The sequence below is a fragment of the Cetorhinus maximus genome, chromosome 1, assembly GCF_964194155.1.
Source record: "Cetorhinus maximus chromosome 1, sCetMax3.hap1.1, whole genome shotgun sequence".
Taxonomy (NCBI): domain Eukaryota; kingdom Metazoa; phylum Chordata; class Chondrichthyes; order Lamniformes; family Cetorhinidae; genus Cetorhinus; species Cetorhinus maximus.
Genome location: NC_135879.1, coordinates 168,457,656 through 168,474,650, shown reverse-complemented (window position 1 = coordinate 168,474,650; position 16,995 = coordinate 168,457,656). Strand labels below are relative to the sequence as shown.

The 16,995-nt window shown below is 43.7% G+C and overlaps 1 protein-coding gene across 2 annotated transcripts in view; it reads left to right on the top strand.

Moving 5' to 3' along the window:
• Positions 1 to 16,995, top strand: part of LOC144685179 (interleukin-6 receptor subunit beta-like) — a 154,408-nt gene that overhangs the window by 78,676 nt on the left and 58,737 nt on the right. For both annotated transcript variants that reach the window (XM_078549626.1, XM_078549625.1), the window contains 2 exons: positions 8,408 to 8,624; positions 9,418 to 9,606. In XM_078549626.1, the coding sequence (XP_078405752.1) occupies positions 8,408 to 8,624; positions 9,418 to 9,606 (406 nt within the window). The remainder of the gene's footprint in view (positions 1 to 8,407; positions 8,625 to 9,417; positions 9,607 to 16,995) is intronic.

Sequence of the window (16,995 nt, the reverse complement as noted above, 5' to 3'; positions counted from 1 at the left end):
GAGGTTGTGGAAGAGGCAGGTGATGGGCCTCCTCTGGATTGTGTCTTTGTCTCCAGAGGTGGAGTCTTCAGACTGCTATTGTGGCTGTGGCCTGAATTTGGGATTGCAAGGATCTGTAATGGAGAGCAAAAGGAGCAACATTAAGGATCATCACAGTGTGAGCACCATTCATGTCCTTGCATGCTTCCTGTGTGCCCATGCACCAGCGCCGGGTTGGATGCATTTGTACATTTACACCTGGCTATTCCAGCCATTCCAGCAACTGCTCAGCCTCCCTCCTTTCCTGTAAACTGTAGCACCTCCTCCTCTCAGTAATGAGAACCTTCATGTCTACAACTCTACCTCTTGTCCTTGACCTCTCCCTCATGTTGTGGGTCTGTTTGTCCTGGATGACAAGCTGTAGAGTTAGTGACATGTCAAGGGGTCCTAATCCCCTTCTCTGCACGCATCTCCATCACACATATCCTGGCCCCTCAGTTGCACGTTGCATCCAAACATTCACATAACATAAGCCAAACTGCCACATGCTTTGGCCTCAATTGCCATGCGGTACTGAGGCTGTTCACACGTTCACCACCTGGCCTAGCTGCCCACTCACAAATATAAATTCACTGATGACCCCTCAAGAGACTCTTTTGTAAGATGTGACCCTGCATCTACCGTGGCAGATCAGAGCAGGTTGTTGACCCATTTCCTGCACTGGACTTGGGTTCTTCTATGGACCCCACAGTTGCTCACCACCTTTGCAATCTCTGTCCAGGCTGGCTCCCGCCTTTCCCCGATGGTCTGGGAGAGAACCTGCAGGGAGGCATTACTAAACTGTGGGGCTGGTCTCTGTCTAGCCTCAGACATTAGAGGGCTTGGATGTGATTGGGAGTGGGGGTGGCGGGAATGACATGCAATAAAATAAGGTAAGGAGTGATGAGACAAAGGTTTTGTGGGAGGGCTGGGGGTGATAAAGGGTTGCAACAAGAAATGGAACAAAGTGCTGAAAGAATGGAGGTGGACAGCAAAGTTGTGGCCATGATGCAGAGCCTCCCTTTTTTACCTGGAGGTTCTATAGGCTGTCTGTGTCAGCTGACAGTGGGTTTCACCAATAAAAAGCTTCCCCCGCCACAAGATTGCACGTGTTTTCCATGCCCACTGCTGGCACTTAAATTTTAATCTGAATCGTGTGGGAGCCAGCTCCTGACACAAGAGCAGAAGAAATGTCGTGAACAGTGCACCACTGATAAAATACCATCCAATATTTTCTTTATGGGCAGGATTTTCAGTTTGGCGTGCGGGCGAGCGTCCCGACATCATCGTGCACTTGCGCGATATTTCGGTCGGTGGGTGTGCGCGAGAGTTGGCATCGCGCCTGCTGAGAATTAAGAGGCCTATTAAGGCCCTTAAGCTGGTAATCATGTTGAATTTTTCACTGCCCATCCAACCTTGCGGCTGGCGAGCAGGCGAATAAGCCAGGCGGCCTTTGCATTTTTTGTGAAACCTCATCCACGGGCGGGTTGAGGTTTCCAACAGTGAATAACAAAACAATAAACATTTGTTTAAACTTATTTTCAACATGTCCCTGTTCATGTGATAGAGCCACATGTGGGGTCATGTTTCCCTTATTTTTCAAATCTTTATTTTTCATTTTTAAACCCTCCAGCTGAGGGAGCTTTGTGCCTTCAGGGAGCTTTCAGTGAGCACATCCCTCGCGCTCCTCCTGCCCCCACCCCAGCAGCGCTGAGGCTCCCAGCATGCATTTCACGCTCACTGGCGGTTAATTGGCCCGATCGCGGGCAGTGGACCGTTACGCAGCCGCGCCCGGGCCCGCCTGCCACACCTGCCCAACGAGGGGAAAACCCTCTCCTATGTTTTTAGGAGTTTTCATTGCGACTATTTAAAGTTCTTTAAAGTGTAATTTTGGATCTTCATAAAAATCTGTAATTTAATTTATAAATGCCTGGTGGTACTGAAAAACCGTTCGTCGCAAACTGCATGTAGAAAGTGAAAGTTGGTGCTACCACTGTTATGACAGCTGGACTCACTGGCTAGATTTCCCTAATTTGATGTGATAATAGAATTGGATCCTCAGAATCCAGTCATGCTCCTCCATTTACTGTTTTTGTTAAAGAAATGAGGCTGCAGATCTCTACAGTCCCTTGTGTGCTGTCAATTCACTATACCAGTACATCAAATGTTTGGTTTTCATTTCTGAATGACCAACAGTGATAATCTGGGTATTTTGCTGAGTTTGTTGTGGAACATAGAAACAGGAGTAGGACATTTAGTCCCTCGAGCCTGTTCCACCATTCATTGAGATCATGGATCGTCTGCAGCATAACTTATTCAGCCTGCCTTTGCCCCAAATCTCTTAGTGCCTTTGCCTAACAAAAATCTATCAATCTCAGTTTTAAAATGAACAATTGATCTACCATCAATTGCCATTTGTGGAAGAAAGTTCTATACTACTACCACCCTTCGTGTGAAAAGGTGTTTCCTAATTTCACTCCTGAAAGATCTGGCTCTAATTTTGTGACTAAGCCCACTCATCCCGGCCTCCCCAAATAACAGAAATAGTTTCTCCCAATCAACCATATCTGTCCCCTCCTATTATCTTGCCAACTTTGATCAAATTGCCCCTTGACCTTCTGAATTCCAAGGAATTCAACCCTAGTTTGTTTCATCTCTCCTTGTAATTTAACCTTGGAGTCCAGGTATCATTTTAATAAATCTACACTGTACGATCTTCAAGGTCAATATATCCTTCCGAAGGTGTGGTGCCCAGAGCTGCTCACAGTACTCTAAATGTGGTCTAACCAGGGCTTTGCACAGCTGAAGCATGATTTCTACCCCCTTATATTCTAGTCCCCTAGATATAGGCCGGAATTTTCCACTCCCATTGGCAGTGGGTATCAAGGCGGTTGTGAGTGGACAATATGGCGAGATGGCCAAAAATCGGTTTTACGCAGTCATGAAACCAGTTTGCGATTGTCCGCTCCACCTGTCAATGGTGGGCTGCGTTTCCCACTGCCACACATCAGGAGCCTAACTTTAGCATCTCATTATAAGCCCTGTGTGCTGGAATCACCCCGCCATGCTGGATCATATGGACACATCATGCCAACGTGTTTCACAACTGTACATAAGTGACGTCACCTGGCGAGCTGCACTTCGCTTGGGACTTTGAGGCTTGTTTGCCTACTTTGCTTCAGGCAGCACTGACGGTCATCAGCACCAGGCTTCGCGGATAGCACCACATCGCTTTTAGGGGGGCTCACGGGCAGGTCTATACCTACCAGACCCACTGTAAGGTGGAGTGGCTTTTCAACGGCTTCAGGGCTGGGCTTGCTTGGGGGAGGGGGAGAAGTGACCTCAGGCAAGGGAAGAGGGCGAGGGCTGTACTGGGGAAGGAGGGTATCCCAGGGTGTGCGTGGTGGCACATGTTGATCTGTGCAAGTGGCCTCAAGATGCTGAGGGCTGAGGAGGCCGTCTCCAGAGGAGATGAGGCCAAGTGGAGATGTGAGGATGTGTGTGTGAGAAAGTGAGTGGTGATGTCCCTTAAGCTGGCAGTAAGTGAGATACCAGTGGATGTGTGATGGCCTTATGAGTGTGAGTTTAGAGTGATGAGATGGTTGCCCTACCCCTGGCAGCATGGATGAGATCATTCATCCTCTTTCTGCACTGGATGGCCAACCTCTTTTGTGCAGCATTGGCACTGACCGCTACTGCCACCGCCTCCCAAGCCAGAGTGGTGAGATTGCTGGATCTCCTGCGGTCAGAGTGGGGGTGGAGGACATCACAGCAGGCCTCCAAAAGGCATTCCAGTTTGGGTCACTGGAAATTTCTTGGCTTTCACGGCCATGTCTTCACTGGAGCAGTTCTGGGCTGCGAGCATTGAGAGCTGCGTGCACGACTGCAGTTTAGATATGGCACCCGAAGTGAGGAAACGGTGTGGTAATGTTGTGGCGAGCTATTCAGAGGTTGCCGCTAGCAAGACGCGTGTTTCCTGTGGCTGCATAATTGATGAGGTGGGAATTGGACAATACGGTGCGAAAAGCCGCCATTGCGGCCAGCAGGCAAAATGTCTTTTTTCACACCCACAACTGCACTTACTGCAATTCTGGGATGATTCCGCCCATGGAATCCAGCATTTCATTAGCATTTTTGATTATTTTCCATACCTGATCATGATATTTTAATGATCTTTGTATCTGGACCCCCAAGTCTCTTTGGGTCTCCTCTGTTTCTAGCTTTTTACCGTTTAGGAAGTAACCTGTACGCAGTGGATGACCTCACGTTTATCTACATTGAAATCCACTTAATCCATCGCACTTCGATCTACACTGCTTAAGATAACACCTATCTGTGTGTCATTGGCAACTGCAGATATGTGGCTTTCTATCCCATTATCTTAGTTGTCAATTAATACAGTGAATAGTCAGGGCCCAAATGCGCATTACTTTAATGGGCAGGTGTTGGATTCTAGTCACTAGTTTGGTTAGATTTACGGACTCAGGTTGCTCGCTTTTTTGGGGATGGCCGAGTTGGTACCATAGACAGAGTAGATCAGCAGACAGTTCTTAGGTAGAACCCGTTCTGTTTATTTACTAAGGAACTCAGCAGCTATATTTGTGTACTTTCAACTCAAACCCTGTCCCCACATTACAGACTTCAATTATAAACCACTGACTACTGACTACTAAGGTAGCCCACACTACTCTGCTATTGGATACTAAGATCATGTGATCTTCTATTATAACATTCTTCTTAAAGGTATATTACACATCAGATTACCACATCCCTCCCCCTTTACTCAGAAATATATTTTATAGTTACAATTACAATTTTTCTCAAAATATCAAATTATTTACACAGATAAGTAATTTACAAATTCAGTCTTTCTGGAGGGTTTCCTTATGCATGTAGAACGTCTCAGCTCTGCAGCTTCAGCTACCTCCTTTTCTGAAGTTGTCTGAACACCCGGTTCTTCGGGGGGCACCTGCAAATCTGTTTCCTCAACTCTTCCAGGTGCAGCTGATCCTTCAGACACATTCGTGAATCAGTTGAATTCTTTCAACAGGAGACACCGACTTAGTCGGGAACGCTGGTGGAATCATTTCCTGATACTTTGTTTCTCTCCTCCTTATATGATCCACATTTCTCCGTATAACTGGGTCTTCCACTTTCACGTGGTAAGAAAGAGGTCCAGTCGCTGCACTTATTTTACCCAATGACCACATGGGTCCTTCTCCAAAATTCTTCACATAGACTGTCTCTCCTATGGTAAACTTCCTGTCATGACTATGCCAGTCATGTCCAGTTTTCTGACCTCCCTGACCCCTTTGCACCTTCCACCCTAAATTTGGCGTTACTAAGCTCAATCTCATGCTGAGACGGTCTTTCATCAACAATTGTGACACCTGTTGTTGCGTGAGTGGTGGTTCTATAATGGAAAAGAAAATGTGCTAGCTGGGTCACTATGGAATCTTCAGTTAATTTCTTCAAGCTAGCCTTGAACGTTTGAACTGCTCTCTTTGCCAGTCCATTTGAAGAAGGGTGGTACAGTGAAGTTTTTACATGAATGATACTACAGAGGCTGGTAAACCACTGAAACTCAGCACTCGTAAATGCCGTGCCGTTATCTGGTATGAGCACTTCGGTAGTCCGTTGATGGCGAAACTTTAACGTAACTTGTCATTGGAACAGAAGATGTTGGTGACTTCACCTCATATATGTCCATCCATTTTGAGTGTGCATCAACAATAAGCAGAAACATTGTTCCCATAAAAGGTCCCAAATAGTCAGTGTATAATCGAACCCATGGCCTCCCTGGCCACTCCCAAGGGTGTAACGGAGCTGTTGGAGGTAACTTGTGCTGTTGCTGACACTGCATACAACTCCTCACTAAGCTCTCTATTTCTCCATCCATCCCAGGCCACCATAGGTAGCTACATGCTATGGTTTTCATTTGGAAAATTCCTGGATGTGCACTATGTAGCTCAGTTAACAATGGCTTTCGTCCTTTTGGAGGAACAATCACTCGTGCTCTCCACAATAAGTTACCCTCCTGGCTGGTTATGTCATATCTTCTGTGAAAATATGGCTTCATTTCATCGGATTCCTGCTCTTGTGACCAACCATCAAGAACTTGTCCACATACTTTGGTTAAGACTGGGTGTTGACTTGTTCAGTCTCTGATCTGACTAGCACATACCAGTGTTGAATATAAGAAATTCAATAATACAACTAGTTCTTGAGTGACTAAGATGTAGTTTTGAAGTAGCTCAGCTGCCCACTGGCTCTCAGTTGGAAGATTTCAGTCCATTCCAATTCAATTTCCTTCAGCTAGTTTCGTTTCGCCTGCTACCACCATCAAAGGTAGTTTTACTGATTGGCTTCCATTCTGTACATTAACCTTGCTTATGCCTTTGAGTTTGGTGTCTTCTCCCGTGTAAGTTTTCAATTTGGCATCTGTTCCTTCCAAATTTAATTTACATTCCCCATAATTCAAATATTTGAAAGTATGTTCATCAATTACCATAGTGGAAGCTCCTGTGTCTACCTCCATTCTAATAGGTCTATTGTTCACTCTAGCTGTTACATAGATTGGTTCTGTTCTTCCAACCTTCAAATTATACAACAAATAAGTATCTGAATCTGTTACTTCAGGCTCTTCTACGTTGTGGATCTCACGGGGTATTTTTTTTTGTTTGAAAGTCTGCCTGGTTCTATCCTTGCAATGTCTCATGAGGTGTCTATTTCAATGACAGTAAAACATACGATTTTTTTAAACTTCCATTCATTACAAGGTTATCTGCTTCTACTTCTGTTACCATTATTCCATGTTTTAGCTGATAAGTAATTTATTTTAATTTGTCTGCCAGCGGTGGCTGCTTCCCGCTTCTCAGCAGAGTTGAGCATTTTTGCGCCCTTTTTGGATGGGACTTCCCGCCCAACGTGGAGGACAGCACCATTTTGCACTCCCTGTCTGGCTTTTGAATCCCTTACTGTGTTTTCCATGACCAGTGCTATCTCCAGCGCCTTCTTAAAATCCAAATTTGTTTCGGACAGTAATCTCTTCTGAATCATATCTTAATTTACACTGCACACCAAACGATCTCTAAGCATATCATTTATAAATGTACCAAACTTGCAATGTTCCGTTAACTGTTCCAGACTTGCCACATAACAAGAAACTGTCTTCCCGAGGACTCTATTTCTTGAGTTAAATTTGAACTGTTGCATCATTACTGAGGGCTTTGGCTAGTAATGACTCTTTATGAGGTTCACTAAGTCATCAAAACTTTTCAAACCAGGGGCACTGGGTGCCGTCAATCTTCAAATCAATCCATAGGCCTTACTCCCACATGTGGATAAGAGGATTGCTCGCCTCTTCCTGTCCCCCGCAATGTCGTGTGCTTGGAAAAAGAATGAGGATTCTCACCCGATGTCATCGCGTGCTACTTTACACTCCAGCGTGTTGGGCATGCTATCACACGCCGAGGTCAAAATCCTGTCCAATGTGTTTTGTGGTTTCCTATCTGCTGAGTAACAGTCAAGGTGCAGACATATCTTCTTGGATGGCTGAAGTTAAAGTAATTGCAGCTTGAGTGTGAAAGGTTAATTTAACAATTTTTAATTTTAATAGGTATCTATTTGAGGTTGATATTCCAGTTAGTGCTGGGTGTATTTATGTAAGCTCTGAATTCCAGACCTTGAAGTTTTCCCAGCATCTTTCATTTTCAAAATTGTGCAAGCATAAGGATATACAGGAAGTGAAAAATGAGTCAGAGTTCGTGTGCCCTGAAAATCGAGAAAGAAGACATTGTACTATTTTCAGTTTTTAAAAATTTATTCTTTCATGAAATGTGGGCTTACTGGCAAGGCCAGAATTTGTTGCCCATCCCTAATTGCCCTTGAACTGAGTGGCTTGCTAGGCCATTTCAGAGGGCAGTTAAGAGTCAACCACATTACTGGGGGTCTAGAGTTACATGTAGGCCAGACCAGGTAAGGACGGCAGATTTCCTTCCTTAAAGGACATTAGTGAACCAGATGGGTTTTTAATGACAATCAATGATGGTTTTATGGTCACTATTACTGAGACTATCTTTACATTCCAGATTTTTTTTTTATTAATTGAATTTACATTCATCCAGTTGCCATGGTTTGAACCCCATACTCCCAGAGAATTAGCCTGTGCCCCTGGATTAAGTGACATTACCACTATGCCACCATCTCCCCCAGTATGAGGCAACATCCTCAGGGAAAGAGAGACAAAAGTGGTGGGGAGAAGTACTTGTTAAATCATCAAAATCCACCCTGAAGGGCTTGAAAAATAGTGTTGTGAATCTATAATCCATAACATGAAAATAACAAGATATGAAATTCTTTTCAGAATAACTTATTATTTTTGATGCAGGCATTAAACAAGTTTGAAGCAAATGGAATCATCTTAGGATACAGAGTATGGTATGAGAAAAGAAGGGATCCAACAGTGATGCAACCGTGTAATACAACATCCTTGAATTATTCTTTTATCCTGACGCATGAAGCATACGTTGTAACTGTAGTTGCCTATAACTCAGCGGGTGTCTCTCCTAAAGCCACTTTGATTGTTCCAGCAATAAATCAGACAGGTGCGTCTTACTATCCTTAACACATAACAATTATTTAACTAAAACCTTTTAATAAGAGCCACGAAAGGAATTTTTAATATTAATATTCAAAATATTATGATTAACCTTCTTGCTGCATAACTCCAAAGTAGTTCACCCCAATCCCCACTTTACTGTCTCCACCAGTCTGTACACACAAAACTTTGGTAAAATAAGGAAAGGAAATTATGCATTTTTTCCAAAATATCCGTCAATGTTTTTCTATTGTCAGTCAGATTACTGAGCAATGACATGATGTGGAAACCCAAAATAACATCAGCTCTGAGCTACTTCATCCCTATACTATTCTGCAGTACTATTCTGATGGTATTTTACCAGGCAAAATTCTGATTTCAGATGCCAGACCAAGGTGAGATTTGAACCCAGGTTTTCTCATTTTTGTTGCAGTGCTCCACAGAAAGCACAAGGTAAAGGGAGAGAACCGGTCAGTGAGATTGGAGAGCTTTAGGAAAGAGCTAGTGGAGATGCAATAGGTTGAATGGCCTTCAGTGCTGCAAACTTCTAAGGTACTATGGAGTGCCACCACTAATCTTAGACACCTCCTAGCAACTAGTTTCAGAGTGTCATTGGCAGTCCTGAAAGTAGGTTGCTAGAGTGATTGCTTGCCTTAGATAGTTTGTGGCATTAGAGACTAATAACAAGTAAAGGGACAATAGATTATTCCTGCTTCATAATGATAATTATGATTGTTACAATTTTATTAGGTTTCATGCTACAATGTACACTAATGCCTTTTCACTTTTTTTGAAAAAAGATCTTACAGCTATTCAATACGTTAAAATTACACCACAGAATAACCAACTGCTTGTACAGTGGAAGACTTCAAGACCACCTGATAATGGATATGTCATTGAATGGTGTTTGATTTTGGATACAAGTCCATGTGCTGGGCCGTTACACTGGCAACACGAGGACAACACTTCTGAAATGACTTACTTACGGGGTAAACATTCATTATATAACAATAAAAAATACTGCATGGAAATTAGTATAAGATAACTGTAAAATGGCCATTGCACCAAATTCACTGAGGGGTTGAAGGAGAAGGAAAGCTATTCTTTTCCCCAACTTTCACCCCTTTCCCTGAGGATGTTGACTCATGCTGGAGTTGTGCTGCACAGATCATATGAAATGATTATTTTTGTGGTTGAGCTGAAACCACCAGTAAGAATCATCAGCTGAGCTCAGTCTTGATCGTACCCAATAATCACATAAGCACATTTTCCATCAGAGGCCATTGGATAGATGGGAGTGGGAATCTGGCTGTGATCTGGTAGCTTAGCAGATCAGGGTCATATTTGTCTGCATTACTTTTGATTTGTAGGACTCATTTTCACACCAACTAGTACAATTACCCAGCTGGAAGGCCTAACTATCTATTTATTAATTGAAGAGATAATAAATAAAGTGCAGCCTGTGTCCCTTGTTAGGCAATAATCTATTATACCCTGGAGAACTTGTACATATTATTGGGAACTTGATATATTAAAAACACTTATTCTATGTTGACAATGTGTTGTAGCTAGCCATTTTGATATTACAGTGCTGCAATGAAAGAAGTAAAAATATACAAGGGCATTTATTTCTCTAGAATTTTTTTTAATATAGTTTTTAAGCTATGTACTGGATTTGACAAGATTATTAAAATAATGTGAAGACAAAAAATGCAGAATTAAAATGTAGATTTGTCATTCATCCCTGTTACTGATACACTAAAATAATTAATTATGTTCTACAATTTTTGCTGCTTCTAATAATCTTATCCTGTAATTTCTGTGGGGGTTCTTATTCTCCTATTATAACTTTGGTGGAAAACTGACAAAAAATGTCATTAAGACCATTTCTCCAGTGTTTTCATCAAAGATCTTTGGAATTAACAAAAACTGCTGAAGAGAAATATTTAAATAACAGCAAAGGGCAGGTCTGCTTGAAAGGGCAGTAGGTACAGTGTGTTTTGAAAGTTAATTAAACTCTGGAATGGTTGCCTAGATATCCCTAGTTACAGGCACCAGAAATCAACAAATTAGTGAAAGCTCATATTCCACTGCCCAGGTAAGCCAGATATTACTAATGAGAATCACATCTATTGAAATAATAATGAAATTGCTTCTAGACTGGATTTCCATGACTTCTTGCAATTTTTACTTTACTTTATGTTGAGTAGAGTTACACCTGTTGCTTGCTTAGCAGGCCTACCTTTAGGTGTTATTTAAGCAGTTCACTTCAGAGGATGCTGCCAAAAATACAACCGAAACACGGGATTTACCTTTTGTTTCGTCTCTTAATAATGCTGTAACAAACAGTATATAACCTGTTTTCCTAACACTCTTGAGCATAATCCTTGCCAGGAAAATGTTAGTAATTATCTTTTTAGCTTGCTTTTTTCTGCATGAGTTCTCGATGACTTGAAGTTTTAAATTGTCATCCATGTTCTGAGTGAGCATTTGTCTGTAACAAATAGAGCCGCTATTGGGAAAAAATATGAATGCCACTGAGATGCCACAAGATGGCTGGTGTTGAAAAATGTGTACTAGGGCGGTAAGGGTTCCTGATCTGAGATGTGATTGAGCTATGTTACGAGGTCGATTAGAGGGAGCTTTATATCTAACAGTCCCGTATCTAACCTGAGAGTGCTTAATATTGATCCTAGTAGCTGAAATGGGAAAATGGTCCATGCTACAGAATTCATATGCCACACCTGAATGAGCAAAAAGTTTCAAAGGGGCTGGGAGAGAAATACGATCGTACAATTTGGAAAAGCACAATATAGCAGCTGATTAATGGCTCTGAAGTGGGTAAAGCAAATCAAAACATAGGCAGAGATCTGTTAGGCTGGATATTAACCTGTGCAGCTCACTATCCAATTTACTGGTTGGTTTCTGTACTGGTGCTTGCTATTTTGTAGCTAATTTTATTAACACGAGGCATGTGATTTATTCACTGCTCTTTCATTTCCTGGTTTTAATACTGTTATAGCACCCAATCATCCTCCAGTGTGGATGAAATGGGCAATCAGGGTACTGAGGCCAAGCCATTTACTGAAATGCATGCAATTTTAAGATGCCTAATGAAGTTTTGAGGCTATATCTAACCTTTTTTAATTTCTTTGGAATTTTCAGTTTGTTGCTTGGTAATTAATGATCTGATTCTGCCATTTTAAAATAAGAATCTTGGGACGGTGTGTTTCCTAATAGAAATTCCCCTCTTTATGCTTTTTGGAGAAGGCCGAGGATTAGCAATGGAGTGACATGAGGCAGGTCAGCCTGCCATAGAGTCAGTCTGTGCCCACCCGCTGGTACTTTTTCACCCACAGGCACAGGTTAACTTACCTGGAAATACAGTGAAGAACTACAAACTCTGGGTAAAAAGGGAGCCAGACATGCACAGCTAACTTACACTAACCTTGTTTTGTAGCAATAATTGTCAGCAGTACCTATAGGCCCTGATTTTGGCAGGGACTGGTCACATAGTCGGGGGATGGAGTTTCTGATGGGAAAGCCAAAAGTTCTGGTTTCCCCACATGTTGTGGAGAGTTTTTTTTGGCATGACCCCACCTAGAAATAAGCTTATTGACAATTTTGGCTTCTAGTCAAGCAGGGAGCACTTCAGAGCAGACCGCAGAGGCAGATTGGATGTCTGAAGCTGCTAGTAGGAGCATGGGGTGGGTGGTGGCAGGATCTAATCCAAGACCCTGGAAGAGAGGGGTATCTGACCCTCAACCCTACAGGGGTCTTTGTAAAGGGTGTTCATTGGAGTGGGGTTCCAAATGAAAGCAAGAGGGTATGCTGGATTGTCCTGGGGCAATCCTAGCTTCCAATGCTGTAAAGCCATTTACCTTCTTCCTGAATCTGTCCATGCCTCCCTTTAGCTGTTGGATTTTCCAAGGTCTGGCCAGAATTAGACCTATATAACAGGTTTATTCTGAGACTCTGAGCCTCATTAATGTATTTAAATGGCCTAATCACTTCCTGGGAGTGGATTGGTTGCCCACCTGTTAAATCAGGTTAGATTTGAGATGTTTAAAGATTTTAAGCATCTCACCTGAACCCCCCCCAACCCATACACTTTGGGGAGGGGGTGTGTAAAATTCACCTCATAGTCATCTCATCTTCCATCTCTTTCCGGACATACTGTAATACTGCCTAAGGGTGCTCTGAACTGACAAGCAGGGTTACTCACCTCACTTCCATCTCACTCTGTATCACATCATTTCTACTTTGTCCACTATCAAACAGGAGGGTTGCAGTACTCTGTGACTTGGCCACCAACTCTGTTCCCATCTCCAAATTTATATGTGCCAGTCACTGGGTTTTTCTAGTTATTTTCAAAGTCTTAGCAAGTGTTGAAATAAATATTGAGTATTAGATAGCTCTGTAAATCTTACAAACAATATTGTCCTTAATGGAGCCATTTGCATTTGAATGGATAGTTTCCCTTTGATTTTAATCATCACCTGTAAAAGCTGCATTTAAGAGCTGTTACACGGTTTCTCTCCTTTTGGAGTGTTCCCAGAACTGAACTAAATATGTGCTTGAAGTTCACCCACGATGTATGAATAAAGCTGACCCTGCTGAATCGGATGTGTGTCCACCCAAACAGTTGAGCAGGTTCCTACAGATTGGAGAGTAGCGAATGTAACCCCACTATTTAAAAAGGGAGGTAGAGAGAAAACAGAGAATTATAGACCAGTCAGCCTGACGTCGGTAGTGGGGAAAATTATAGAATCCATTATAAAAGATTTAATAGCTGAGCACTTGGAAAACAGTGACAGAATCAGACAGAGTCAGCATGGATTTACGAAAGGGAAATCATTCTTGACAAATCTACTGGAATTTTTCGAGGATGTAACTAGTAGTGTTGATGAGGGGGAGCCAGTGGATGTGGTTTATTTGGACTTTCAGAAGGCTTTCGACAAAGTCCCACGTAAGAGATTAGCGTGTAAAATTAAAGCACATGGGATTGGGGGTAGTGTGTTGAGATGGATAGAAAACTGGTTGGCAGACAAGAAACAAAGAATAGGAATAAACGGGTCTTTTTCCGAATGGCAGACAGTGACTAGTGGGGTACTGCAGGGATCAGTGCTGGGACCCCAGCTATTCACAAGATATATTAATGATTTAGATGAGGGAACTTATTGTAATATCTCCAAATTTGCAGATGACACAAAGCTGGGTAGGAGGGTGAGCTGTGAGGAGGATGCAGAGATGCTTCAGTGTGATTTGGACAAGCTGAGTGAGTGGGCAAATGCATGGCAGATGCAGTATAATTTGGATAAATGTGAGGTAGCAAAAATAGGAAGGCAGATTATTATCTGAATGGCTATAAATTGAGAGAGGGAAATGTGCAACGAGACTTGGGTGTCCTCATACACCAGTCACTGAAGGTAAGCATGCAGGTGCAGCAGGTAAAGAAGGCAAATGGTATGTTGGCCTTCATAGCCAGAGGATTCGAGTATAGGAGCAGGGATGTCTTGCTGCAATTATACAGGGCCTTGGTGACACCACACCTGGAATATTGTGTGCAGTTTTTGTCTCCTTATCTAAGGAAGGATGTTCTTGCTATAGAGGGAGTGCAGCAAAGGTTTTCCAGACTGATTCCTGGGATGGTGGGACTGACATATGAGGAGAGATTGAGTTGGTTAGGATTATATTCGCTGGAGTTCAGAAGAATGAGGGGGAATCTCATAGAAACCTATAAAATTCTAACAGGACGAGACAGGGTAGATTCAGGAAGGATGTTCCCGATGGTGGGGGAGTCCAGAACCAGGGGTCACAGTCTGAGGATACTGAGATGAGGAGAAATGTCTTCACCCAGAGAGTGGTGAGCCTGTGGAATTCGCTACCACAGAAAGTAGTTGAGGCCAAAACATTGTATATTTTCAAGAAAGAGTAGGATATAGTTCTTGGGGTGAAAGTGATCAAAGGATATGGGGAGAAAGCGGGAGCAGGCTATTGAGTTGGATGATCAGCCATGATCATAATGAATGGCAGAGCAGGCTCGAAGGGCTGAATGGCCTACTCCTGCTCCTAGTTTATATGTTTCTGTGTTTCTATTAACTTGCTGCTCAGCTAATGCTTGATTGGAAAATCTGCTCGTGTCTAATTTGTGCCGACACACTCCAAGTACACTATTAATAGCGTGAAGAAATGCACAAATTCTAATAATGTATGCACATTTAAAGTAAGAGGTGAGTGCAAAATAATGAAACTACTTAACAAAAGTTAGCCCTTCAGTAATCTTGTTCTGAATTTATGGATTTTAAGACTGGAGAAATTACTTGCTGGAACTTTTTTGTATCATTTTTTTTGTATCATATTTGAGGCAATAGCATTCTGACCTAATATACCTTCTTGAATGTCCTTTTTTATTTTTATGTGAATAAAACAAAACAAAAGTGATTTCATGGTATACCCACTTTATATTCCCTCTTACATTAGCCTGGTTGATCTTATCAATGGCTGGAAGTAGTTTTTCCTCAGAGTACAGATTACAGCTACAAAAAAAATTCAGTCAAGGTGGAGATGTCAATGAAGACTCAGGGCCGAATTGTCCCAGATTTGCACTGTGATAGTGGGCGTGAAAAAAGTCATTTTATCCGCTGACCGCAATAGTGGGTTTTTGGGCCATATTGTCTCCTTGCTGGCATGTCCCGCCTCATTAATAATGCATTCACGGGAAACACTCCGGATCGCTGGCGGGCCGCCCTCTGGTTTGCCCACCCTGCCATCACCTCAGGCCTTCAATAATCTAGGCGACATATTTAAAGGGACCCCTGCACAGAGTTAGCACTCCCTAAGGGATCGGAAGCTGCTGGAAAGTCATGGCTGCCAAATGGAGGAAACATGCTGCCCCCAAATTTAGCGACGCCTCCCTTGAGCGCCGACTAGATACAGTGGAGGCTCCACCGCGAAGTCCTCTAACCGCGCTCTGGGCGAAGACCAGCAAGCAAGGTGACCAAATCAGCACAGGAGATGGTGACAGCGGTGGTCAGCGCTAACGCCCTGCAAAACAGGACAGCCACCCAGTGCCTCAAGAGAATGAATGATCTCTTCTGTTCTGCCGGGGTAAGTCACTCTTCTCGTCACTCTCAACTCTCACACTCACAAACCCATCACATATCCACAGGGATCTCACTCACTGCCAGTTCAAGGGTCATCACCATTCACTCTCTCTCACACACACCTTCATCTGCCCTGCAGATTGTGTCCTCATCCCGTCCATGGGACCACTCGCCACCCACACATGCCAAGCATCCTCCTCATCTGGCCTGGCAGGTATCCTGCTTACACTCTCTCCATCAGTACTCATGCAGGACAAGCTGGCACACAAAAAAAGGGAGAGGTCACAGACTGGTGGAGGAATGCCCAACATCAAGGTCCTCACAGACTTTGAAAATAGAGTCATCCAGTTGGCCGACAAGGATCTGGACTGGTCCTTTGCTGATGGTGAGGTCGGCGGTGCTCAACTAAGTGAGGATCCAGCAGTGCAACATCCATCAGAAAACCATGTTGTGAGTGAGCTCCCCTGTTCCGCAGTCTCCTGCTATGCACTAATTACCTCTCCTTGCTTTCGCAGGAACATCTGGGAAGCAGCTGAGGGGGTCCACGACTCAAGCCCTGAAGACACCTTGGAAGAAGAATCTGATGACACCCTAATTGAAGACCCATCACACGCTCAGCCACACCCTGCTCCAGCGCAGAGACACACACCTCGGTGGGACCTAATTCTGGAGTAGCCCCGGAGTCACAATCCGGTGAGCACATTGCACTGTCTGATCCACAACAGGTGGCGGCAGGGACTTCCCAGTTTTCCAGCACTCAGAGTACTGCTGGAGGCCAGAAATCTGCCAAGTCTGAGTCAGATGAAGAGCCTCTGGACTTGGACATACCTTAGTTGCTGGAGCTGCAAAGGCAAGCTTGGGAACATCAGGCAGTCCTCAGATTACACAGCACAATGTAGGAGTCCATCCTCCTTCAGCCTGAGGTGATAGCGCTAGCATGCCAACACAGCGAGGTCAACACTGGCAGGATGGTGGCTGCCATGGAGACCTTGGTCCAGGACATGGGTCCTGCACTGCTACCAGGAGCTGCACTCCATTGCCGAGACACTTGCAGGCATCCATTAGTGTCAATGTGAGAGGGGGCGGGGCATCTCAAGCTCACTCCAGGTGCTCCTCCCTCTCAAGGAGTCAGCCAGAGGCCCTTGGGCACCCAAAGGGAGGAGGATCAGCAGACGCACATCCCGGGGCCATCCACCCAGGTGACTCCGGGAGTGTCCAGTCCATTTGAATCCCCTCTTCCTGTGACCCCAGCAGCTCCAGCTCCACAGGCCA